We start from the raw sequence: 27071 nt of genomic DNA, 5'->3' as shown, positions 1-27071 counted from the left end.
CACAACATAAGAGAAGACAGGTTGGTTTTGGCCTGTAGGTTAAAGTTTCCCACTTAGGTGTTTATTTTCAGCCTGCTTAAATCTCAGTACAGGTGGCCTCTTCTCTTTCCAGAAAGACCCCTCCATTCCCAGTGAAGGGCACTAAAGCATTAAATTCACCTAGGCCCGCCCATAACAAGGTTTTCATCTTTGCCACGAGCTGAGCTCAACTAGAGCTGAACAATGGGACTCCAAACTTGCCAATGCAGCAGTACACTTGCCAGAAATGGGCCAAGGCGTTATTGGCATTTTTTGTATATAAATCTGGTGACAGCCTAAGTTGCATTAAAGAATAGTAGGACACATACAGAAGTAGCCATTAGTGTTATCCCATGAATGGTCTAATAGCTTCCCAAACTGTACCTTGCCTTCTTGCTGTGCTCCTCGTAGGTCTCAGGTTGGTAGCTAACCTCCACATGCTGATTTGCTGTTACTGGGAACAGGCAAGGAGAAATGAGATCTATTGGGACAGGCATCAGAGCCAGCTGTGCACGAAACAAGTACCTGCACCAAGAGGAGCGAAGCGGTGATGAGTGGAGACTCCTGTGCAGGATACAAGCACCATCTGCCAGCCTGACTTGGTACCTCAGGAGCTTTGTTTCTTGCCAGGTGCTTAGATTCAGGATGTTGTGGAGAGACTGCAAAGGCTTGTCTTTCCCTTGGGCTATTACCTTTTGCTGCTTTTCCACGCGGGCATCAAGTGATACTGCCAGGGTGGCCTTGTGCATATTCAGAGTGTCTCCAGAGTTCTGGTGGCAAGGGAGAGGGGCATGGGGTGGTCTGCTGGCGAAGGCAAGAGGCCTGGAGACAGTAGGCAAATGCTGCTGGCCAGCAGCTGGTGTCACAGGAGTTTGTGACCCAAGGAACCTGTGAAGGAAGAGGCCTGGCAGGCGGTGAAGGGGCACTGCACCAGCCCGCCCGCTGGGGTGACAGGGGTCTGAACCAGGTGTATCGGGGGGCTCGCTAGGGCTCACTGCTCCTTTCCACAGTTTTGTGGTTGGGGTGGTGGTGCTTTTTTTATTAATCAGCTGTCCCTTAGCCTTTTCTGTTACACATAGTCATTTCCTGCCAGGTGCAGGCCTCTGCCCTCGCCCCCTCCTGCCAGGCTGTGCTCTCCAGCTTGCCGAGCGCCCGCCCAGGGCCGCCCCGCCCTCCCACCGGCGCTGAGCGCGGTTACCCATCCCACAGCCAGAGGGGACGCGATGAGGGGGTGCCCCCCAACGCGCCACTGGGGAGCGTTCCTCCATTTACGCCCCCATAGGGCCGAGCGCACCCGCACCGGCTCCGCCACTGGGGGGTCCCCGGGGACCCCCGCGCCTCCCCCGGGGCGAGGGCCGCGGGCCGGCGCCGAGGGCGCAGAGGGCGGCGGCTGCGCCGGCGGCTCCTGGCGGGCGCCCCCTGGCGGGCGCGGCGCCGCAACGGCGGCTGGGCGGGCCGGGGCGTGGGGCGGCTGCGGCGCGGCGAAAACGCGCCCGGCGGGTGGCGGCGGTGATGAAATTCCCGGGCTCCGTCCTCGTCTCCCTCGTCCTCTTCGTGGCCGAGACGGCGGCCGCGCTGTGCCTGAGCGGGGCGTACCGCGCGGCGGGGGACCGCATGTGGCAGTGGCTGACGCTGCTGTTCGCCCTCCTGCCCTGCGCGCTGGTGCAGCTCAGCCTGGTCTTCATCCACCGCGACGTGAGCCGCGACCGCCCGCTGGTGCTGCTGCTGCACCTCCTGCAGCTGGGGCCCCTCGTCAGGTCGGTGAGTCCCGTCCTCGCCCTCAGCGGGCCGGCCCGGGGGCGCCCCGGCCTTTGTGCCGGGTGGCGGCCGCCGCCGGGTCCTTGCCGGCCTTATTTCCGAAGCCGCGGGGGGACCTTCTCCCCGCGAACGGCCGCAGGCGGGAGGGGCGCGGCGCTCCCCCCGGTAGGCACGGGGCGCCCGCGGGCTGAGCCCGCCGGAGGGGCCGGGCGCGGGCGGGGGCTGCGCTGCGCTGGGGCTGGGGGCAGCCCGCGCCCTCCCGCCGCTGCCGCGTCCTGCGCTTGTTTTCTGTCCGTGTGGCTTTCTACAAATGGTTGTGCCTGCTGGCTTATCCGTAGCGCTTTACTCTGAGGTTACTCTTCCAAGAGAGAAAAGGAGACTCGCTCAGTTGCTAGTTCAAAGCCGTGGCGGTACCCATCCCGTCTGTGCGTCTTGGAAATGCTAGCAATGTTTTACTACGGCTCTTCTTTCCGAAGTGGGCTTCTTGCCCCAAATTGCTATGGAGATTTTTCAGCTTCGGTTCAAATTCTCACTGAAAGCGTCCTTAGGGGGAAAAAACCCCAACAAACAAACAGGTGAAAAGTTACAGAGGTGCTGCAACCCCATGGCAAAGGGCTTGTTTGCCAGGGGCTTTCATTTTAAATGTATCTTCAAGACTCTTTTTCAAAAAGAAAAGGAACGAAATACAGTGTTTCTGTAGTAGAGGCTAGGAGAAGTATCCCTAACTTGCTGAAGTTCCTGAACAGTGTGGAAAAGGAAGATTTGTTCACGCTAATGAGGGTGAACAGTTTGGATGTTACAAAACATCTTACACTTCAAAAACAGTGAATTCCTCTATAACTATGGCTGAATTATTTTTTTTTTGTTTGTTTTGTCGATGTTTTAAAGATATATGAGTTACTGATTAACAGTTAAGTTCTTGAAGAGCTCCAATTTTCTAAAAGCTAAGAACAAAATACTGCCACATTCTTTGGAAATGAAGAGTGAGGCCAAAGAGAAAGCAACTATCAAAAATTATGTTCATGGCTTTTGTCATTCTAAATCAATTTCTTGAGGTCAGACAAGGAGAGAATGTCGCGTCAAGCTGCGAGACATGGAGAAGCAAAAAAAAAGGATGTAAGCAACGAGAACAAATTAGAGGATTTTCTTTCTAATTATCTGAAAGAGATATAGACTTTTTCCTTGACCTTAACTATCAGGCATGATTTCGCTTTCTCTTTCTTTCTGATAGTCAAGTTTATCTGTTTGCAACACAAGTCTCATCTTGAGCAGAACGTGCTGTCTGCTGTGTTGGTGAGCTCCCAGCTGCTGTCACTGCTATAAAACTAGTGGGCATACAGTAGCCCTCTCCTCTCCGTGGTGCTGCAGTCTATGAGTGTGTCAACAGCTCCGCCTTTCTCAAAGATTTATGAACTTAACGTTTCCAGGAGGTTTGGAGATGTTCTGGAAGTGTTGCAGCACGCCTGTGCCACAGTCCCGGTGGCATCGTTTAGGCAGTACGAAGTGATGCATTTTAACCTCTCTCTAGACCCAGGGTAACTGGAATTATAATTACTAATAAAAAAAGGGTAGTACGCTTGTGCCACCTGAAAACCTTAGATCTTGCTAAAGACTCTACAAACAAAGAGGAGAAGTTTCATAGAAAACAACCTCTCTTTAGATTCACGGAAATGGGTCTGTAGGATACAGTACAGCAGTGTGGGAGGGTGAAGTGGTTGGTCAGAGACAGACATTAAAATTTTTTGGGGTTTTTTTTTTTTTTTCTTCTCTTCTTTGTCTTCCTATCCATAGCCTATTGTTGTATCTGTCGGAAGAGACCAATCACTTCCAATCAGGTGTAGGTCTGCACTGTAAAAGATGAAGTATTTCAGCACATGAAATGCCTTACCTTTCCCTCCTTTGTGCAGGAGGCTTTGTGTCCCGTGTGGACTGGAATACACACAAGTCTGAGGTGATTACTAGAAGGCAAAATACTTTTTGGCTGTATCATCACTTCACTGTGACTTGAACCACTGTAAGCTGAAAAGGACCATTGTCCCTGGAGTAGTTTTGTCCCATCCTTTCAGGCAAACCTTTGCTCCTTTGCACCAGAGAGTCCTGCTCTTGTTTGTCACCTGCTTCTCCAGTACAAAGCCTTATTCCATCCCCTGTGTTCGGTCTCTCTCACGTTTCAATGGCACAGTGTTGGGGTTTAACCCCAGCGGGAGACTAAGCCCCACACAGCTGCTCGCTCACTCCCCCCGTAGTGGGATGGGGAGAGGACTGGAAGAGTAAAAGTGAGAAAACTTGTGGGTTGAGATAAAGGCAGTTTAATAGGTAAAGCAAAAGCTGTGAATGCAAGCAAAGCAAAACAAGGAATTTATTCGCTGCTTCCCATCAGCAAGCAGGTTTTCAGCCATCCCCAGGAAAGCCATCATGCGTAACAGTTACTTGGGAAGACAAATGCCTTAATGCTGAAGTTTGTAAGTAATGCCTCCTTCCCTCAGTTTATATACTCAGCATGACATCCCATGGTATGGAATACCTCTTTGGCTAGTTTGGGTCACCTGTCCTGGCTGTGTCCCCTCCCAATGTCCCATGCCCCTCAAGCCCTCTGGCTGGCAGGGCCTGAGAAACAGAAGTCCCTGACTTAGTGTAAACATCACCCAGCAACAACCAAAAACATCAGCGTCCTGTCAACATTGTTCTTATACCAAATCCAGAACACAGCACTGCACCAGCTACTAAGAAGAAAATTAACTCTGTCCCAGCTGAAACCAGGACACACAGGCCCAGGGCTTTTTAGGGAAGAGTGGGACAAATCAGGTCAAACAGGACACAGACAGTAGAGCCATCCCAGGCCCTGTCTGCTTGCAGCATCAGAATGAAATGTTAAAGAGCCTTTAGGCTGCCTCAGATGGCACGCTTCAACAGAGGGTAGTCTGCTTCATCTGCTTTAAAAAAGCTATTGCTGACTTTTTAGCCACCTCTGTGGGGTTTGTGACATGATACAGGATAGTTAGTATTGCTCTGTTCAGACTGAAATACCCAAATATCAGTGCACTGCTTTACAAACAGCCCATGTACATTGTGTGAGTTTTCATCATCTTAAAAGCTAGACATTTTTCTCCCCTTCCTTTTTTCCTTAAAAAGTTAAGTTTAAATTTTGGGGAATGGTTTGGAAATATCCTGGCAGGGAAGGAGGGTGTTTAGCTTTGCAAGCCAAATGATCCAGCCTATTTTGAATCCCCTGTGCGACAGGGGGAAAAAGTACATTCCCATATAAAACCTTCTTGCATACCACCACCTTCCCAAAACACCCACACTCCACCTGTTCGGGAGGCACTCGCTGTCCTGCTGCTGCCACTGGAAGCACTAAAATTAGGAAGCATCCCTCTTCCTGGAGAGGACTTTTGCTGTACTGGGAGAGGACTGTTAACGCACCCTTTTTTTAATTCCTTCTCCCACTCCCCAAGAATGTCTCTGTAAATCCGGAGCAATTTGTAGAGTAAAATTTCTGCCTCCCTCAGTCGCCTGGCTCCGGTCCCCAGGATAGAGGCACACTGGAGACTGTGCAGAGAGTTGGCTGGAACAAAGTGACTGCAGGTCTCTAGACACGGTGGGGGATTCCTGCAACATTTCAGATAAATGCCATTCCTTGTAAGAGCACTAATCTGTCTGGATGTTTAGAAAGTATATTTGGATACTTTTTTTTTTTTGTAAAAGGAGATTCTTTTACCACATAAAGTAAATTATAACACAAAAAATGACTTAAAATGATAGCCAATGTCAATGAGAGCTTAAACACATTTTTCTTTAGAGAAGACCATGATGAGCTTTTTGGCTCATTATCGGCTACTTGTGAGCCAAGGACTGTCTCTTTGTTCCCTGTTCGTTTGGATGGCACCTGTAGCGCTGAGATCATCTTGAGATTATAGGTGTTGTGACAATTTGAATATATAATAACTGGATGTATTTTTGTTTACTGCTCCACACTTAGGGATTTGTTCAAAGTGCAAATAACTCTTCATGAAGGGTGCCAGAGAACCCTCTGTTAACTTGCTTCCCCTTTTCTATTCTGCAAACAATTAATAGATCAGGAGCTGAAGTGAGGAGTACAATTTCCAACAAACCGACTTGAACAGAGAGGGCTTACAGTCACAAGCAGGGGTGTTGGTGGTATTGTACCATAAGTCTGCTGGATGTGATGGTTCCCTACCATCTGATTACTGAAGACAGTACTAAGTGGCATATCCAGAAAGGACTGGTGTAAACTTGGCAGTGCGTCCTTCTGATACTAACTTCATGGAGAGGAAAGCTAAGTCTCTGCTGGTCTTTGAAATTACCATCCCTAGTGCTCTGTTAGCTGAATGGGGGCCTGCAGGCTCTGCCTTTACGAGGAATATGCAGTTAGGAGATGGCTCTGTCTGCAGAATGATGAACTCTTGCAAAAAAAAAAAAAAAAAAAAAAAAAAAAGCAAAAGCAAATGTAAGAGGCCCCTATATAGAACAGTAATGACTGTTTTCCTCAAATTTTGATGGGACAAGGATATAAACAATAGGCTTTTTTTTTTCTTTTTTTAAATGGGATCAGGCTTTGTTTCTCAAGGCATAAGGAGAAACAATTACATGTGTTTGTGTACTGTGTAGACAGCAGTAAAGCAGATGCAGTAGGAAGTTTGCATCAAACTGCCAGAGGAGCTGGTGTTACAGCCAAAGTTAGATTCTGTGAGCTGCAGGAAGTAAACAGAACAAACCAAACAAAAAACCCACCAAAAAAACCCACAAACTCAAACCCAAACCCAAACCAAAACACCTATAGGCTGAAATTTTCAGAGTCATTAATGTTTCAGGCACCTAAATCTGCAGTTTGAAATCCAGTAAGCTCTAATGGTGCAGATAATGCTTCAGTCACGTTATACAGAAGCATTGTCTCTCGTGGATAGTGACCTGCTTTATAGTTCAGAATAGCACAGGTCTAAAAATCTCTCTTCTTGAGGACTTCCATTGGTAGACTTTACTGTAGGAGATTCTGCTAGCTCTAAACTTGACAACTGTTGATGCATCTCCCTCTTTTCCAGATGGGAGGAATGTAAGAATATGCCTAGATCCTCTTCAGGCTTTTTTTTTCTTTTTCTTTTTTTTTTTCTTCTTTTCATCTTTATTCTTGAGCAGATGTGTTAGGCACCCATGATGCGATGAACGGAAAGTCAGCGCAGATGGAAGGTAGAATGATGAGTGAGGAACAAATCTTTGCCTGACACAGCTAAGTAAATCTACAGGACTGATAAGTCTTTTGCACACTTCTCCAAAGAAGATGAATTACTAAAAACGGAGTCATTAGAGAAACCTGCCTGTATGTTTGCCGTGAGCATGGCACGTGAGCATGCCTTCTCTTGTTGATGCCTTGTGTGGACCTGTTGAAAGGGCCCTAAACATGACTGCATTGCAGGAGGTGGATTGTGCAGAAGTTGGGATCTCTCACTCCTGTTCCTCTGGATAGGTCTTAAATGGACGTTTGTTCTTAGAACGCTTGCTGGCTGTCCATCATTCCCTGTTTTCATTGCCTGCTCCCTCTTCCCACCACTGTTATTTTGCCTGTATTTAAATCCCACACATTCATGATTAAAAGAGAGAATGAGGTGCTCGCTCTCAGCAGGCATATAAGGATAGGATTATTCCTCCTACTGACTGTGTAGAAGACGAATGTGTTGCTGCTGAATCACTCTTCGTAGGCACCATCAGGATCCTTGAAAAAGTGTAGCTCTTCTCCTTGCCAAGGTTTGGCAGCAGGAGAGAAAGTGGCACCATCTTTTTCCTACCTGTTAGGTTTCACTGTAGAGAGTAGATCTGGCATTTTTTTTTTCTTCAGAGTAATTTTAGTTCCTTCAGAGACTTTACTGCAGCTGTCATTGCTTTACATGCAGTGAAAATGGCCAGCTGCATGCCTTCTGCTGTTGATGCCACATGTGGACCTGTTGAAAGGGCCCTAAACATGACTGCATTGCAGGAGATGGATTGTGCAGAAGTTGGGATCTCTCACTCCTGTTCCTCTGGACCGATGAGCAGTGAGCAGCTGGGGCTTCTGGGGAATTCTCCATTCTGTAGCAGTTTGTAACCACGGAGGAAAACTGGTATGTGCAGGAGGGGGCCTGGGAAGCAGGACCACAAGTAACAATCAGTTAGTTGAAAGGAATGCGCTCGAGCTTGTGGGCCACAAGCCCTGGTGATAAAGGGACAGGAGAAATTACTGAAGGGTATAGAAACAGGGACCAAGTATCAAGTTGAGACTATACAAGGAATAAGGCGGTCTGTTTGTCAGCTTGCTGAAGGACATGGTGCAAGAACTGCAGACATTGTTGTCTTGTAACTGTTGTTGAATTGCTAAATAGCTAGCGTGAGATCTTCACGCGAGTTGCCACATAGTTATAGAAATCACAAGTTTTTGGACCAATCAGAATAAGATGTAACAATTGCTTATGTGTATATAATCATGCTATTAGGCTAATTAAAGTGACATTTGCTTGCATCGAGCTGTGTCCCATCTCTCAAAAGCGGCAGGTATGAAGCAACACCTTCTTGCATTGTCTCTTTAGTGTGTTTCATACTAAAAAAATAGTAAGCCAGTTCATTTAAAGACAAGATGCCCAACCCTTCAGAATGTACTTCATAGGCAAAGTTGTAACCTGGCACAGGTTCATGATCTGAATTGGTACTTACTTTGTCACTTCTCATCTGGATGGTTCTTCAAGTGCCTATGCCCCTCTTACGCCCTGTTACTTACACATTTAGATCGGTGGTTTCTTTCTAGTGTATCGGCTGCCAGTCTGCTGTTTGCAGCAGCTGCTTGAGCAGTGGCACCAGCTACAGTCTTCAGTGCGTTTGTTATTTGCCTCAGAAGGCATGACCTCCAGAGACTCTCTTGCGTGGGATGGGGAGGGCTTGGGAGGAGATGGGCATCATTACTGCTGTATTCTGAGTGCTTGCACATACAGTTTTTATTACTCTGTTGTACTGGTAAATGTCCCCTTTAGCTCTCAGGTTTGCTCATCAGATCATTTTGCCATCATTTGCTTTTCTATACAGACATCAAATTTCCCATTACAAACAATATACTAATACTTAATACCTAGCTAATAAATACAAATGGAATGCTTTGCTCTGAAACCTAACATTGTGATTATAACATTGGCTATAGTCAGTAGTCTTATGAATCTTATCTCTTTTATGGGATTAATGCATACTTGTTAGGTGGGTCCTTTGACTTAACTCTGGCCATGTGATTAGAAGGAGGCTGATGCTGAGATCTCATGTTCCGTAATAGCTCAGACTTGCCCTCAGCTCAGGATGAATAGATAGCTGTGAATACTAAGCGAGACAAAAATGTTCTGGGATCCTTCTTTTGGAATAAAATCAGTTTGTTGGTTTCAGAATCTCTGTTGGCTTCATAAGCTGTTGTGCTTTATTAATTTTTCACACTTTATTTTTGGGTGTGTGAATTCTTTCACACAGAACAGGACTGGCAGGGACTGAAAAGATTAACAGGGGAAAAATAGAAAGTCACCACTGTGAATGGAGCTTCCAGCACACCAGGTACTTCATATAGCTTTAGTGATAATGGTAGCTCAAGTCTAGTGAATCAAGGATACTGCTACAGAATCCTAAAACTGCTCTCCATCTAGAGCAGTTGAAACTTGCTAGGGGTCCAGTTTGGGGGGGAGGAAATGAAGTCAAGTTTATTAAAATAAAAAACAGTATGCTTTTATTTGAATTTTTATCAGTGCTATCAGTGCTGCTTTACAGCTCAGTCTGTGAGCTTCCCCCTGAAAGACTGTGATAGACTCTGACTTTGCAAGTGTTAAAAAAAGTCAGGCTGAGAAGGAAACAGGAATTCAAAGTCTCAGACAAGCATAGCTCCATGATTTCTAATTATGAGATACTTTTAAATAGATGATAAACCTTATTTTTACATTACAAGAACTAATTGGCCAAATCTGACCTGTCAGAGACTTGGAGATGCTGCATTCCAGCAAGTATTACCTACAGAGGCAACCAGGCGGAGGAGACAAACCCCAGCAGACACAACAGAAGGAAAGAAGGCAGCTCAGTCATCATCAGAGGCTGATGCCTACACAAGAAGATGCTATGCATGTCAGGCTTGGGAGGAGAAAAGAGCAGAGGTGGCACGACAAGTCGCCCTTGCGGTGGGGGTTTCTCTCCCCAAAGCTTCCCTCTGGGCTGGAAGCGAGTCCTCATCAGTTCTGCTGCTCACACTACAGTTGCTTTTCTTCTTGAAGCCTGTACCAGTGTTAGGTAGAAAACAGAAAACAGGTTATGTTTGCACGGGGTTTGGGCTTTTGGGTTTTTTATTTTTCAGTGGTCAATGCCATTTATCCTTTATAGTCTTGCTGTACATGGACTCCTCCACAGCATGCCCTGTATTTTTAGGACCCTATGCAATGTGACAGAAATAGAGGGTTTTCTTTCCTTTCCCTTCCCCTTCCCCTTCAGCTTGTGACTTCACCTGTATCTCAGTAAATCCTTGCTTGTTATTACTTCCCAAAGTTGACTGTTACCCTGTCTGGTTTGGGACCTGCTTGATGCCCAAGCCACACTTGATACCTTCATATCCAAGCAACTCTCTTAGAATAGTTTTTCTAATTTTTTTTTGCCAATCTAAAACTAGTCATTGGAAGGAAGTTGCAGAAACTTTCCTGTCCTTTCAGAAATCTATCTGAGGCTGTGTTATCTCCTTTAATACTCGAGGAGCCAGATTGCCCTTGCTACAGCATTTGCTGCTGCCAAGCCCTTCAGCTCTTTTCTATTCCCTCCCAAATGTATGAATTATTGTCTGTGTATAGGTAGAGTCAGCAGGTGTGATTTATGAAGTGCATGCGCTGACACTACTTTGTTCCTTGGAAGTTAGTCTGTGGTAAGTTAGACCTACATAAACAAGAAGGTTTGGTTCCCCCCATGTCTCAAGTATGAAGAGCTGCAGCACCTGGAAATACTGTGTCTTCTTATTTAGAATATTTTTGCAAGATTGTGTTTAATATTCCTTAAACAGTGCAATAAACGTAAGCAAACATAAGGAGTAAAGCTCCTATTTCAGTGTCTTCAAAAAAAATTAATTTCCAGAGTTGTGAGGCTCTAAGCTCCTTCTTCTCTTTATTGCGGCTGTGGCTTGTTACTCATGTTTTGGACCGTTGCTTGGTAAAGCAAGTGTTGGAGTCCAGCTGTGTGAGGTGTGTGCACGTGCTCATACCCTCAGCTTCTCTCCAGTGTCTTGAGATATTTTAAGGCAAAGGTATGAAAAGTGATTTTATTTCCATGTCCCATTAGCATGCCACAGATGTATGGATAACAAGAAGAGAAAGGCAGAGAATCTGAAGACATAGGTCCTGGGTTGGCAGCCTGTGAACATTGTAGTGGATGAGTAGTTCAAGGACTTCAATAAGACAGCAGAGATCAAGGACAGCTCATAGGAAACAACTAAACCTCCTCTCATGTCTGAGTAGTACAAGCAGTCCAAAGGGCACTGCCAGATTCTTGCCCACTAGTTGCATGTAGTTTGTAGAAGAACGGCTGCAGAAGCATGGCTTTAGAATCTCTGAAGATCTGCACAATCCAGGCCTGGTATTAGGATAGGCCTGTAATCAGAATTGTGCTGAAGTTGCTGTGCTGAAGATAACGAGAAAGGTAGCCTTCAGCTATTCTTGAATCCTGAGACCAAGTAATTATGTTGTGCCAACAGGCCGTGGCTGTAACGAGATACAGCTGCTGGGAAAGCAGGTGCAGGGCCAAGAAAGATAGGGACTGGTATGGGAAAACAGGGAGTAACAAACTACAAGGCTGAAGCACAGCAACACAATCAGCTACATGGATAGAGTGCTTATTTTAGTCATGGTAATTAGGGGTGTGAGAACTGTGCATGTTTAGAGACTACTAACCAATTATATTTCTGCTTTATGAATATGCATGTGTATCGGTTCTATATAAGTAGTGTTAGAAACTAATAAAGCTGAGCAAGATGCATAACTCATATTGAGCGTCTTCTTGACTCCGGTGAACCCTTCTTCCAACAGTAGTTCATATTTAAAAGAGTGAAATCTTGTCATGTTCCAAATTTACCAGGAGGAGACAATGTACAGGCTTTGCTCTATGAACAAATGACCTAGGACTTGTTATGTCATGGCTTAAAATACTGAGGAGTGGGAAAGCTTATGCTTTTTTCCTTTTCTTGTAGGTGTGTGGAAGTCTTTTACATTTACTTCCATGCTGGCAGAGTTGAAGAGCCCTATGTCAGCATCACAAAGAAGAGGCAGATGCCCAAGGATGGGTACTCAGAAGAAATTGAAAAAGAAGTGGGACAGGCTGAAGGCAAGCTGTGTACGCACAGGTCTGCATTCAGCAGGGCGTCTGTGATCCAGGCGTTCCTCGGCTCAGCACCCCAGCTCACACTCCAGCTCTACATCTGTGTCCTGCAGCAGGAGATCACGGCTGCCAGAAGTAGGTAGAGCTGTTATCACCTCCATATTTTGGTGGGAGGGAGAGGTAAAGGGTCAGCAGTCAAGTGTAGCTGCCCTGGACAAGAACCAAACATATTGCAATGGGTTTAATCTCCCTGACAGCTTTTGATGGTGATGTTGCTCTCAAGTTTATATCATTGTATTTTAGACTATGACACTCCCTGTAGGATACTTGGGTTATTATAAAAACACTAATTTGATAAGGTGGCCATTATGGCATGAGAGGGAGGCAGCTGGAGGAACTGAGCTGTCTTCATGAAGAGGAAAAAAAAAAAATTACCTCTGTTCCATTTTGGTTTTGGGAAAACTCTGGAAAATTCCTTGGCGTACAGTGCAGAGCATGTTTTGCCATGCTGCATTAAGGAAGCTGTACTTTCAGGAGTGCAGTTTCAAATATGGACTGAGGACATGAACTGTCTTTACTTGTGCCAGACTCTGAATTTGGAATCAGAAGTCAGGACTCAATAAGCCGGTATGCAAATGTGGCCATCTCGTCTCTGGACTCAAGCTGTTAAGCCTTCACCAAGCAGTGCTGCACCACGTGGACTTACCAGGACACACCTTTCTTATTGTGGGACTCTGCATCTTGTTCCATGATGTGCTGCAGTTCCTTGGGGGTGGGGGTGGGGGGTGGGGGGAAAGTCTTGACTTGCTGACTTGCTGCTAAATGAAGAACCTACTCTAGCTGGTTGTAGGACAACCAGCTTTTTGGTGTAAGAAAGGACTGTGGCACCTATGTGAACTATGGAGGTTGTTTCCATTGAAATAGAAAATCACTCTTGTTACATCGCTGAGGCCCCAAGAGGCCGGGGATCTTTATTAGCTTTGCAGCTAGGGAGGCTGAAGCTAGGGTGACACGTTACAAACCCGAATGCTTTCTTCGGTTCAGGTGCTTTGGTTGGCAGTGTACCGAGGTAAGGAACTAAGATTTTTTGGAGAAGCCTTTATAACATCAGGGTTCTCCCCTCAACTTGGGGAATAGAAAACATGAGTATAGTAAAGGGCGAGTCAGCACATAAGGGTATTACAACATGTGAAGGTCTTAATCAAAAAAGTACTTGTTTAAGGTCATAGCAGTAATTAATTGAAAGACATTGCTCCTGACAGTTTCTGAAGTGCTTCACAGCTAAGGTAGCTTTTCGAACAACCGTGGCATCTGTGACATGGTATGAGAACAAAACACTGAATCCTTTGCTGAGCAGTGCAATTAGCAAGATTTCCAGTCACTTTGCTGCAGATGACATTTGTTTCTGAAAGATACCTTTTTGTTGTATTTTTTCTATTACCGATGTTGACCTTACCGGTCATGATTGGCAAGGAGAAATGCTGTGTTCCAGATGATTAGAGAATTGCATATTTAATAATGATTTGTAACACCCTATTACTTCTGACTTTTATCAGTTGCTGCTGAGATGAATTCTGAATCCTAGACTGGTAAGTGACCTTCTGTGGGTGAAGTTAGACAACCAGAGATTGCTGGTTCACCAGGGAGTTCGGTGAATCCGATAGCAAATGTAGTAGTCGCGTTGTGTCTCCCAGGAGCCATCTCCATAGCAGATGTAATTCTAAAATACAGAAATCAAAAGAATTTAATTTCTTTTTAATTTTCTTAATCAGTGAATTAGGAACAATGGCAATGTCTATTAAAGCTCATTCATCAGAAAAATGAAAAATCCTAACTGTATTCCTCTTGTGTGTGTTTTACCTTCTGAAATATTGAAACTTTCTGCAATCTCTTTAGCCAACTTATTTCTGCTGTAGTACCTTGTGTCCAGCAGTATTATTCAGTCTCCAGAGTAAAGGGCAATGATGCATAGCAGCACAGTTTCAGCCTGTTGTTTGTTATGTGTACATGGGGATTCTCATATATAGGTACATGTCTTCAACCTTCTGACCTTGCAGCATCGTCAAAGTAGTTTAACAGCCAGTCCAGCTCTTCCACACTTCAGATGCCTTCACCTTCCATGTTCTTTGACTCTCATCCTCCGAAGTGCATGTACTTTTCCATTTGTCTGTTTATAATTATCACTGTTGTCTTGTATCTTGACTTCCACATTATTTTTTTTCTTGCCTCCTCATCAGTGTCTTGTTTTTCTGGATTCCTACACTACCCTGTCCATTACCTTGTGTAAATTCTGCTTGGTCAGTGGTAATGAGGTCAGTATCACCTGTGAACCTAAAACTGTTTACCATCATGCTGTATAGTATGGCTTGTCTCTTTCAGATCTGTGTGAAGCTCATTATTGCTTTCAGTGTTGAACTGAACAGTTCTGAAAAGAGCATGCATCCTTCCTAGCCCTTTGTCAACAGGAGCTGTGCTGCTCCTCTCTTGCGTATTTCATGGCATTCATTATGGTCCTCTTCTGGATGATCAGGTTCTTGCCAGTGTCTGGCATTCTGTCTGCCAAGAATGTAAAATGAAGAGAATTAAAGAGAGGTGCAAAAGCAGCACAAAGCCTCTAGGTTTAGTGATGAAAGACACAAAGCTTCAGTGACTGTTGAGCATGAAATTTATGGAACTGTTGTTTGATTAAATGCAACACTGGAAACTACGTGCAATAGCCAAATCTGAGTCCTAGTTCTAGACCCTTGGCTCTTTCTTTTGTTACAGTGTAACTGGGAAGAGGTTTCTAACTTGTTAGGGTGTGAAATGCCCAGTCTGACTTTGAAATGGCCACTCCCAGAAGAGATGCTGAGGTGTCTTGTGCATTTGGGCTTCACCCTGTACCAAATCATAAAATAGTTTGGGTTGGAAGAGACATTTAAAGGTCATCTATTCCATCCTGCTGTAACCTTGCTTCAAAGAGGTGGCAGACATCAGGCTCAGGTTCACTTACACACTGTTGGGCAGCTATCCTGACCTCTTAAGTAGTACCACCTGGAGAAGAGCAAAAGCAGAAGGTGCCAAAAAGACCTGAGTTAGCATTAATTACAAAAACAGCTAGCTGGGGATTGGGGGTGGGGGTGGTGACTTGGCCTCTTTCTTTTGAAAAGGTCCAGTTCTCAGTGTGCAGTATTGAATGTGGAAGATCTGCTTCTGTTAAGAGCAATCTTTTTGTAAGTTTAAAGTTTTTGTGCCATTAACAACAGTCAAATTATCTTTCTCAAGTGTTACTTACTGTGATAAAATAATCCCAAAAGGCAGATTTCCTACCATTTAAAAATAAAATTATTTGCTGAAAAGGGTACTTTTTAAAAATGAAAATTTGTAGCAGTGACTGCCATCTTCAAAAACAGAACTTTTGGGTTTATGATTTTTTTTTTCAATTTACTAATGTTTGCAATGTCATTTTCCTAATGTTCATGACTGGGCTTTGTAGGTGGTCTTACTAGATACCTTAGGATGCTGCTACAGTTGCTTCTTCTCAACTCATCAAGCTCTGACCACAGAATACTTTTCTCATTGTTTGAACAACATATTTTCAGTGTCAATAATTCTTTCTATGTTGAAATTATGTCTTAAAGCCAAAAAAATACTGTATTTAGGTGTCTTGCCATAAGTAACAAAAGAAATACCCTTATTTTTCAAGGGTTCTGATTATCAGTTTAGAAACTATAGTATATATAATAAGTAGCAAGATTCTTCAGCTGAATATAAGATTTCAGTAATAGGTATTTGTGTTGTAGCTTATCTAAAGCAGAATTTACTCTTAGCAATTTCTCAAGTGGGAAGGACCAAGTCTTGAAAACACCTAATTAAACAACCCAACAAAATAGAACTGTTCTTCCCTGAGTGACTTTGTGAGTGTACACCTCTGAGTTGTAAGAAAAGTACAGCCTTCTGGCAGTAGGAAGGAAGAAGCGAAACACTGCCTTTGTAAGGACTGATGGGGGGATTTGGGACTGTTCCAGGGAAAGATACTTTGTTTATGAAATTTTCACTTCTTTGCCTGCTCAGGATGAGTAAAAGCAACCATAATGTCACCCTCCCACATTTCCCTTTGTGGCTGATGCAAACCATCTTTCTCACAGACTTAAAAGTGATGTTTGAGCTGAAGGTTTGGTGGCAGTACTGATCTTTGGGCAAGGACCAGGACTGGACTGCTACATTAAACCAGAGTTAGCAAGACGTGATTCTATCAATGGAGAAACGCCTCTTTTGAAGGGTTGAGTTTTTAAGACAAGTTTGGGATTAAAATAGAATCCCTAAACCAAAAATGGGTAATAAGATTAACGTCTTGACTTATGAAAGCAGAAAGCAAGCAGAGTCCCAGGACAGCAGCACCCTGTCCGAGCTGGGTAGATTTCTTGTTTATTTAACTCTTGAGAATGTTCTTCTGCTTCACTAGCTGCAGGAATTTATTTGTTCTTTCACAGTTCTAGAGCCGGCTCAAAACTACTGGAAAGCCTTTGTGAAGAGCCACAGGATATTCTCAAGCTGTATTCTTGACTGCACTCGCTTGCTCTTCTGCTTTCAGCCAGTGTTTTTCTAAAACATGTTTAAAAGTTCTCAGATCAAGTACAGTGCTGTAAGAAAGATGTTCAAAAACAGCTATTAAAGACTTATGTTAAACAAGCAAATACATAACCATTTTCGGAGAATATATGCACAACCAAACTGGCGTGTGCAAAATTACTACCTAAAATGGCAAATGTTTTCCAGCTTACTGAGTGCTCTTGGAAAATTAGTTATAAAGGTTTAATTCATTCTTTTTCAAAATAATTCAGATGTTTGAGGATCAGGGTGGGAGAGAGGTTAGCTAAAATGACAGAGAAAATACATGTATGAACAGCCTGTGGCAAGGGGAGGAGGGAGACACTTGTGACTGTTAAGTGCCTTTTTTTCTTGGAAAAGTACTTGGAAAAGTAACAAATAGGGACCAAAATAAGAAGTAGAGTTAGAGTAAGAACCCAGGAGTGCATACAAGGAATGACTTCTTTGGCATTACGTTACCCAGGAGTGCTGTGAAGACAACTGCATCTGCACTACTCTGTGTCTGCAACTTCTGCTAAGCTCAAGGTCCTGATTTGTCTTTTCTCTTTGTAGGTATCTTTATGGTCCTTTCTCTCCTGTCAATTGTATACGGTGCCCTACGCTGCAACATCCTGGCTATTAAGATTAAGTATGACGATTATGATGTCAGCGTGAAACCAGCCGCCTACCTCTGCATATTCATGTGGAGAAGCTTTGAGATTGCTACACGGGTTACAGTGTTGGTGCTTTTCAGTTCAGTCCTTCAAATCTGGACTCTCCCCGTTGTACTAGTGAATTTCTTTGGTTTTTTCTTCTACCCATGGATTCTATTCTGGCAAAGCAAGTCTCCATTTCCTGAGAACATAGAGAAGGCACTGAGCAGGGTCGGTACTACCATAGTCTTGTGCCTTCTTACTTTCCTGTATGCTGGCATTAACATGTTCTGCTGGTCGGCAGTGCAGGTGAAGCTCAACGATCCTGACTTAATTAACAAATCCCAAAACTGGTACCGACTGACTGTGTATTACATGCTGCGATTCATAGAGAATGCGTTCCTCCTGTTGATGTGGTACATTTATAAAACCGATATCTACCTATATGTCTGCGCCCCATTGTTGGTCTTGCAGCTTCTGATAGGTTACTGCATGGCTGTCCTCTTCATGTTGGTGTTCTACCAGTTCTGCCACCCTTGCAAAAAGCTCTTCTCATCCAGCATTTCCGAAGGTTTGCTGTCCTGTTTCAAGTTCCTCTGCTTTATTTGCAAGCCTCCCAAAACCACCATACTGACAGACAAGGCAGAGGTGAAATCTCCTGAAACTACTGATGAAGCACGGAGCAGCAGCAAGTCAATAGATTCTCAAAAAGGGAATCCTCATCAAAGTGTTTCTTCCAATGCCTAGTACAACTGGAAGCAAGTAGGTGCCTTTGGAAGGTGGTAGATCGCCTCCTGGGAACATTGTGTATCTTGGACATTGCGTCTTGTGGATGGGTTCTCTTTCTTGCAAGTGTAGCACTGCATGATGACTGACAAGCCTACCTTTATGGAAAACTCACGTGTGTATGGAGAGCAATCACTGTTTGTAGACTTCTATTTCAGTGTTCTGCACATAGGTTTATTTTCACATTCTTATTTTGAAGTCATTCGAGGAGGCATCCTTCAAAAACTGGCCTGATGCTCATCTTACTCAGGAAATCTGAGGATGGAAGGAAAGGCATTTTATTTCAGACAGGATGTCATTATGGCATGTCACCCTAGCATGGAAACACAGCATAGACCTTGGCTATCTTATTGACTGTTGTGGTCTGCTTTGATCAAATTGCACACTTTTTTTACACTCTAATCAGTGTAATAAGATAATACTTCTCTCTGTGGTATAAGAATTGGACTCCTACAATGCACTGTAGTCTAGGTTGCCAAGAAACGGTGAATTAGGCAGCACTACTACTGAAATGTGATTGTTACTGAGAATGGACAGATGGGTTATTGGCTTTGCACTGTCTAACCCTTCGTGTTTCCTGCTTGTTAGTAAGGGAATTAAATTTAACACATTGTGATGTTCTGGAATAGCTCCTTTTTGTGATATTATAGTTTATCTAATACTTTTTGTGCTGTTCTGGTATTAGGGTGCTGTTAACTTTATAGAACTTTAAATATCTAGAGGTTAGGCAGATAGTGTGAGCTAATCATGTAGGTGCTCATCTCCAAGGAGTAATTCAACCCATCTTAAAAATGTCCTCCAAGTCAGATGGTATGAATCATTCTCTGGAGACCAATTACTCAGTGTTAACCAGATGCCTTGGCAATTAGTTTTGGCTGTCTGTCTCCCTTTTAAATGGCTGAAGTTAGAGACGAGCGCTATCCTGATTGTCAGAGGGTTGGCCATACACCAAGCAGGCAACCCGGTGACTTATGTGGGGAGAGAAGACACTGAGTCCTTATTCTTGAGGCTGTGCTATGTTATGGTTGTTTAGTATCAGTAGTTCAAAACTCTCTGGCTGCTTTACCTCAGAAATATCACAGGCTTGAAATCTGAGAGAGGAAATGGAAGTCATTGACTTTTTCTTCTATGCACTGTATCACCACAAGTAAAAGCGTTTCTGTATTTTGCAAGTTGCTGGGAAAGCTTTAGCAGATTAACACGCAAAAGTTTATTGGAAATACACAAATGACCTCAGGTCTGAGGTCATTTATAATGAAATATGTTGCATGCAGTGCTGCAAAGAGCTAAGCTGGTTTTATTTTGCTCTTTCCTGCACTGTAAATGAATGTCTTCATACTTCAGTTTTATAATGGAGTTACAGTTTTTATTTTGCTCAATATGTGTCTGTGTGTGGTATGTGTATGTAGGTCTTATTAAATTATTGATGGGTGGTAATTGGAATTTTTGGCCTGAGCTTGCCATGGGAACGTACCTCGTGTATCTGCGAAGATACTAAACACTTCCGTTCTAATTTCTCTGTCTGAGGAACATAGAATAGCGAAGTGACTTCTTGAAGACACTACTGTATTTCTCTGTACTTCTGTATGTAGAAGTACAGTATAGTATTTCTCTGTGATTTTCTAGATGTAGGAGAATGTTTCAGATTTCTTATTTGGAGCAAGTTGAGAATGTAAGCCTTGCTTCCAAACCTGCAGAGTTCAGTGCACAGGGCCAAATTTTCAGGTTTCTTAGCTAAAACTGAGTATCAGACTTCATAGCTGGATGCTCATCAGTAATCAGGGAATTATGGTTGTTGCCTGTCTGCAGGTGTACCTAGGTCTGAAATGTTAGTCTTTGGGGGGCGCGGGGGGAAGTGGCGTCATATATAGAAGTACTTCATATCTGAAGAGAGAGCTTTCAAGTCCTCAAAGCAGACATTGGACACTGTAAGTGATGGTGCAGTTGTGATTTTGCCATTTGGAAACAGTGGAAGCTTCGTAAACCTCAGCCAGCAAAACGTTTGTGCTACAGTAAGTCAACAGTAGGAGAGTTCCACAGCCAGGAGTGCAGTGTGTATGCATAGTGGGTACCATTGAACTTCACATACCAATGATGAAGACTACTGTATATGCATATTTTTAGAGAGTGTCCCATATTACTTCCTATTTTTATACTAATCTCCTGAAGTGCATGCATAGGGAACTGAATATTTAAATCACTGTTATGAGAGTGAAAAATAATAATAATAAAAAAGAAATATTTGTATGGGTTATATGATTGTCATGTGGTTTTGCCTTAGTTGTGCAGACTAACCAAATACAGTTTAAACACTCCATCAACGTAAAGGCTGTTGCTTTTGTGGTGCCTCATGTCACCACATCATGGAGTGCAGGTTGACTAACAGTGTCGTTGCTCCGTATGCTCTGATCTAGCTGTGCTGGTAGAAAGAAGGTATGAGAGGGAGTCACAGAGGCAGTGATGTTCTGTTAAGACCAGTGTTTTAATGGACAAGCTTATTTTTCTAAAGTGCACTGTATACTAGGAAAGAGATTTTCTCAGGATGACAACAGTCTAGGCTGTTACCAGTACACCCCAGCGGCTGCACTGAGAGGGCAGTATTAGCTAGAGGATGTGTGTGAATGAGTGATCTCTTGCTGCAAGTTTACTGTGGTTTTGCTCTCCTCTATGAATGTTAGAGGCATATGTGTTCAACGGAAGGGTATAGGACTACTCTTAAAAAAAGTATTCATTTGATTAGTCCCAAGTCACACAAAGAATTGCTCAGTGAGGATTATTCACATGTATTAAGAGTATGCAAGATCTGATGCATAGGTTTTCTTTTATACTTGTAAAACAACACAAATTAAAATGTTGAAACACTCTCTTGTGTTGCTATCAGTTCTTAGTCTGCTGCTTTCAGAAATCCAAGGTAAAGGTTATAGAGCACGCTGTCATCGGTTACCATGCAGCAGAAGAAGACAGAAGGATAATCTGTGATTGATTTGGGAGTTCCTTACCTCCAGTCAGCGGTGCTTCCAATGCTGTTTAGCTGGTTGGGGTCTCAGCAAAAAATTTTTCAGGAGCCAGGCAGTTTGAGACCAGCTCAAGAGACAGAACAAGATCAGTATAGGCTACTTATTGGCATAATGAGAATATTCAGTGGGTTTGCATTGGGAATCAGAAATTATTACTTCTTTATATAGGATCTTTTAACTTTTTTCTGCACACTTTTTTTCATGCTCATCTGGATTTACCAGGTGCTTGTCTCTGACCTTGGGAATAACCAGCAAAATCCACACTGAGGAGGACTGAGGAGGCAACATGACTGCATAAAACCTTTGTAACACATTTAAGTGTTTGTAAATGTATATGTAGACATAAAATATGTGTATTTTATAAATACAGGAGTATATAGATACATTGTGATAGATTGTAATATGTGTAAATGAGGAGCAATGAGAGAGGATTTTAGAAGTCCTGGTGGTGATGAGCACTACTATCTGCTAGTAAGAGCTGTGCTCCGTAACACATAGTGATTAATCCTTTCTTCTAGACATTATTTTCAGTCTCAAGGTGTGATTTGTAAGTTAGTATCCAGCATATATTTTTTTTAATCAAATGTATATTAAAACTTCAATGTGAAATTTCAGATTTAGGCACAATGTTGATAACTTCTGTTTCCAACATGGTTTCTTAAAGAAAAGGTTACGTGACTACGCTGTTTCTCTGTCAGTCCTGTTCTCCCCAATACATATCGAACTCATTGGACATATTAAAATTAAATTTTTCTGAGGGAAGAAATCTGAGGAAGTAAAACAGGTTTATACAAGCTTTGTGAAGACTGTCAGTTTCCAGGAGGAAAAGGTGGGAACTGATAAAATAATACTACTGATGATGAGAAAGGTTGTAGCGTGAACTTCTTGCTGACCACTTAGCAAGCCAAGCAATTGGCATGCTGTAGGTGTTATAAAACTGTATATCACTCAGCAATCCACATAACTGCTACCTCTTTCCCTTAGCATGAAAGAGGACTAGAAGTTCTGGGGATGAAGAGATACAGAGGGAAAGAGGAACTGGTGAATACCTGGGGTAGGTAAACTTTAATCTAATTTGAAACAAAAAAATAAAAGGGGTGTGGGGATTTCTTCTGTTAATTCCCCAGTACATTTTTTCCCAGGGCAGCTGATAATATCTGGTCTAAAACCATACACCATCTATTACTTCCTGCCTATATTAAGGACTTACGTACCAAAGAAAATGGGATTTTGAAGCCAAACACCATAGTGGATATATATAATCCTGTATTTTAAAATGCAGTTGAGATGACTGCCTCGAGTCACTCAGGAATCATCTCAGAAACATGAATACATGATAATTGGGCAGAGATGGTGAGTTTGAGTCATCAGAGACAGAAGACTTGAAAAGTAAGAGGTGTTAAAGGTTGCATAATTTCTTATGGACCAAGAAAAATAAGTATAGTAAAACTGTTAGGTCTTGGGTTTACCCCAAAGCAAATGGGGCCAAAATGAAAGGTAAGTGCTTTGAAATGACAACATGAAAGTTTACTGAATTTCTCCCTTGAGTGAACAACAACTTCATCTCCTGGGAGAAAACCCCAGTTTTATCCTTTTTTGGATTTCTCAGTGTCATAAGGAAAATCTCTTGCCACTGAAATTAAGTTCTACAGAAATGAGGAGTGTCTGCGGTCAGGTATGAAAATACTGCCTTTCAGGTGTGAAATTCAGCTGTGAATGCTGCTGTGTGAAAGGCTTCTAATCACAGACTAGCATTAATGGGTTAAATGCATCTAAGCAAGGGGTGGCTGCTAATTAGTTGGATATTGCTTACTGAGATCCTTCTGGAATAACATCACAGTTGTAACTTTTTGGCTCTGAAGGTGAGACCTGATTTAATGAACTAGAAACAGCCTGTCTTAAACACCTTGTGTGCCTTCATGTTCATAATTGCTCAAGTTCCTGTTTTGACAGAGCAAACAGGGTGACAGGGAATAAATGTTACATATTTTAACTTCAGAAGTTTCTTTCATCAGCTATTCTTTCCATCTGATTAATGTGCCCTGTCAGTACAGAGCTTTAATCAGCCAGATACTTTCAGGAAAATGATCAGGGATGGATTCAGATAGAGAGTGATGCCAGAGGTAGTCAAGGTGAAGATTAATTCATATCTGGCTTCTAGAGTGGGAGCTAAATATCAAAACAGTAGCACAACACCTTACAGACGAGGTACTAGTGTTGCATGTTGTTGTTTTCATGCATGGATTTGCAGTTATTGTAAATCTGTGTTGTGGTAAGACACGCACTGAACTCAGCAGCTAACGAGAAGTACTTGCAATTGCTGTAGTCTTGCAGTTGGTGGCCCTCGTAACATCAGTTATGTTCTTTAGAATACATGTCCTCACTACTCCTCCTTCCTCTCTGCTGCTTCATTGTGGTCATTTTAAATAGAAATGAAGAAACAAGGCACACTGAAACACTCTGCTGTGTTTTTCAGTAGGGCTACTCTTTACAGCCAAAGTTGCATGGCTGTTGGAAAGGGCTGAACTGGTAGAGTGCATCCGTTCTTCATTGCCACGTTGAAAAATTTAGTAATTATGGGCAGTACAGTAACTCAAAAGCATGCAGGTGTCATTTAAAAAAAATAGAATGGAAAGGAAAATTTCAGAAAGGAGTAGCATCAGCTTTGGAACTACAAGGAAAGCAAGGGAGCCTTACAACTGCAGAGTAATTGGGTCTTTATTAAACATTTTTTTTTCATTGTGCTTGTGGATTATTGCAGGCTTCCTTCCCACCCCCTAGTTATTTTTTGAGCAACAAGGACAAAAAAGACCAAACATGAGAAAAAATATTTTATGGAAAAAAAAAAAAAAATGTCACTGCAAGCCTTCAGAAATGTGTGGGACAACTCAGAAACATGTTGCATTGAGGCTGTGCCTAGATCTTTCCACTGGTGCTCTGAGATGCATGGTCCAACCCCCCACAAGGAGTCCAGGTCCGTGCAGGCAGTGTACTCCAGCCTCAGAAACAGAGGTGGTCTCCCTGATCTAGACATAGCCTCGTTTTTAGAAAAATTCTTTGTTGTTTGTCTGGTTTAATACCAGCATAGTCTTAATTATATACCTTGTGTTGCAGTGCACACGTTAGTTTTGACTCTGCTTCTCAGCACAGCTAGGCAATTTCCATGCTAATGGTCAGAACAGAAATATTACTACTGACATAATATGTAAGGTTTGCTTAGCTGATTCCAGTTCCCTTATGCATGTAAAGTAAAGCAATGACCCATGCAATATATCAGTGTTTTTAACACCATGTGGTAGCTGGCTAGTTCCTGCTTGGATCATATTTTTTTTCATCAGCCGACAAGATGTGATGCCCTGTAAAAGCAGTATCTGTTCTTTACAGACAGATAAAATATAATTGATTGGAGAAACCCAACACATCGCACATGCTAAGCTTTAGTCACGGCGATTCAGCTGTGTATATCAGAAATGAACCAAACTACTTCAGAGTAAGAGGGAAATGGAAGCATTGCAGGCGAGACAGGTTATCAGGTGGGAGCAGGCAAGGAATGTAATAAGTGAAAAATTACTTCTGCCTTGCCATGAAATACAGACCTCAGTAATGATGTTGATGTTGTGCCATGAAGATAGATGGTAAGGCAAATTCAGGGAAGGCTAAAGAGTGCTGTACCATTAACTTATCAAATGACTCATATGCCAATTACACCTGGCTCTTCAGCATAATTTGCCCTTGGTACAAAATTAAATGGAAGCCCCCCAAGGGCCCCGAGCAGGAGTCCATTAGCAAACACCTATAAATCACTTGTCCTGTAGCAGTCAAGGGCTTATGTGTTTGAGCTATCTTAATAAACCATACATCACTGTTCTTCCCAGGGTACAACAGCAAATGAGCAGTTGTCTCTCCAAGCAAGAGAAGAAAAGGGGGAAAAAAATGGCAAGGGAAAGGGAAAATTTACTACTGGGAGATCTAAAATTAAAAAATACAAACTGTGTGTGGTCTTAAGCATATCACTCATTCACAATAACTTCTGGTGTGATAGAAAACAAAATGCAATTTTAGCATTTTTAAGAGCATATTTGTATGGAAAAAAATTGACAAAGGATTGGAGCCTGATGTGGCAGAGCCTCCGTGCCAGGTAGCAAAAGTCTCAGCGAGGTGGGGTTGTGTCTCTGAATACAAAAGAAAGTGTTGTCAGTCCTGTAATTAGCAGTCCAATGTTCTGATTTTGATCAAGGTGGACGCAGTCCCCCTTAGCTTTGGCAGGAAACTGTACGTGAGAAAGATCCCTAAATCCAGCTGAGAAAGGTACCTCCAGCCTATTGCTACTCCCATGAAAGCCTGAGCAAGGAAAATAGCAGAATATCATTAAGCCATCATACCGTATATTAAAAGGTCATAAAAACAGGAAAGAGAATGAATAAAAAATATTGCGGAAATTGTATTCCCCAATCTAATCCATTCATTTTACTTTCATTTTTAATAGTGGTTTCTCTAGAAGTGCTCAAAATGTATTACAGGAGGGAGGTGCGTGTGTGTGTATGCATAAACTGCTGTAACCAGTCTTGTAACAGGAGGCTTCAGTAGCTATTAATCCAAGGGTAATTCAGCCTGGAAGAAAGTCATCCCAGTCCAAAGCCCAGGTTATGTGTCATTTGTATCTTCATTAAGTTTTCCAAAGAGATGGATGGATGCCTTCAAGCTTCTCCTGAGTGTAACTGAAGCCAGCTAGGGCTTTGCAGGCTACTCACAGACAAGTGTCCGAGTTACCAGGGCAAATTTAGAAGTAAAAAAGCTTTATCATGACAAATGAGTGAAGAGAAACGCATAAATCTAGTGATTGTGTGACTGAAGTGATGTAATTCTATATTAAGAGGCAGTTTTAAGTATGATTTAGCAGCATATAGGCTTCAGGCTGAATCTTGGCGTGGGGGTGAGCTATGTTTTAACGTATCTGAAGGATAGTTTTTAAGTAAAGGCTTTAAGCAGAAGCCTGTTCCCTGGTCCCTCAGTTCATTATATTATGTTATCTTGCTTAGATGTGTCCGTTAAACATGACAACATTCCCCAGCGTTTCCCCTGTTGCTATTACTCAAAACTAAAAGCCCCCAGTAAAAACATGACTGAGTCGGAGGCTTTATCTGTCAGGTGTCTGGTTGTGGACAGGCATCTGCTAACTGAACTGTGTCACCTGTCACCTGCATGCTGAGGACTGGGAGAGAGAAAAATCAGCAAAAGCTATCACAACACTCCTTTGTATTTTATAAGACAAACTGCAGCAATGTAAAGTAATATGGACCTGTGCGGCTACAGCGTTGACACCTGGGTAGCTGTTCCTGTGCGTGAAGGAGGATAGTGGAATACTTCTGTGGCTGTGTGGTTACATCGATGGCATTTCTGCCACTGATGTAACATAGGCACTAAGACACCCAGCCAGCCAACAGAAGAAGCTACATCAGGGCATGGTGCAGGTGTTTCCCTGTGGAAGCGCTGATCCCTGAATGGCAAATTAACATTTAATACAAAATATAAACTTGCATTTACTGACAGCGGGCTTGATTTCTTCCTCAGCTTTTAGAGATTTTTTTAGAAAAAAAATCACAGACTCCCCAGTGTCTGTAGGAGTACTGCATGTAGCCTAACGAATGGGAACGTGCCCCAGCAGACACCTAAGGAAAACCTGCCTCATCCCTTCCCACTGCCCACTGCCCTGCACGCTACGCCAGGATCCCTTGGGGAGCAAAACAACAAGGTTTCTCCCCAGACAGGAGATTCACTGCCAGAATTAGTCCAGGGACTGCTGCAAAAGGCAATAGGTGCGGACCCCCACAGATCTCACTCCCCAGTGCCTGGCCCAGCCCACTAACGCCAGCAGACCTCTCCTCTCATGCCTTTAAATGGACTCCTCTTTGCACAG

General features: G+C 43.2%; 1 protein-coding gene across 1 annotated transcript; it reads left to right on the top strand.

Annotated features, from left to right (window-relative positions):
* The first annotated feature begins 1096 nt into the window (after positions 1 to 1096).
* On the top strand, positions 1097 to 20391 carry XK (X-linked Kx blood group antigen, Kell and VPS13A binding protein). The gene is made up of 3 exons (XM_056326954.1): positions 1097 to 1775; positions 12002 to 12264; positions 17272 to 20391. Exons 1-3 carry the CDS (start codon positions 1531 to 1533, stop codon positions 18096 to 18098), a joined length of 1335 nt encoding a protein of 444 aa, XP_056182929.1. The 5' UTR covers positions 1097 to 1530; the 3' UTR covers positions 18099 to 20391.
* Positions 20392 to 27071: the final 6680 nt, after the last annotated feature.

Source organism: Falco biarmicus, chromosome 2 (assembly GCF_023638135.1).
Source record: "Falco biarmicus isolate bFalBia1 chromosome 2, bFalBia1.pri, whole genome shotgun sequence".
Classification (NCBI taxonomy): Eukaryota; Metazoa; Chordata; class Aves; order Falconiformes; family Falconidae; genus Falco; species Falco biarmicus.
Note: the sequence above shows the minus strand (reverse complement) of the source record. Positions and strands in the feature narration are given on the sequence as shown.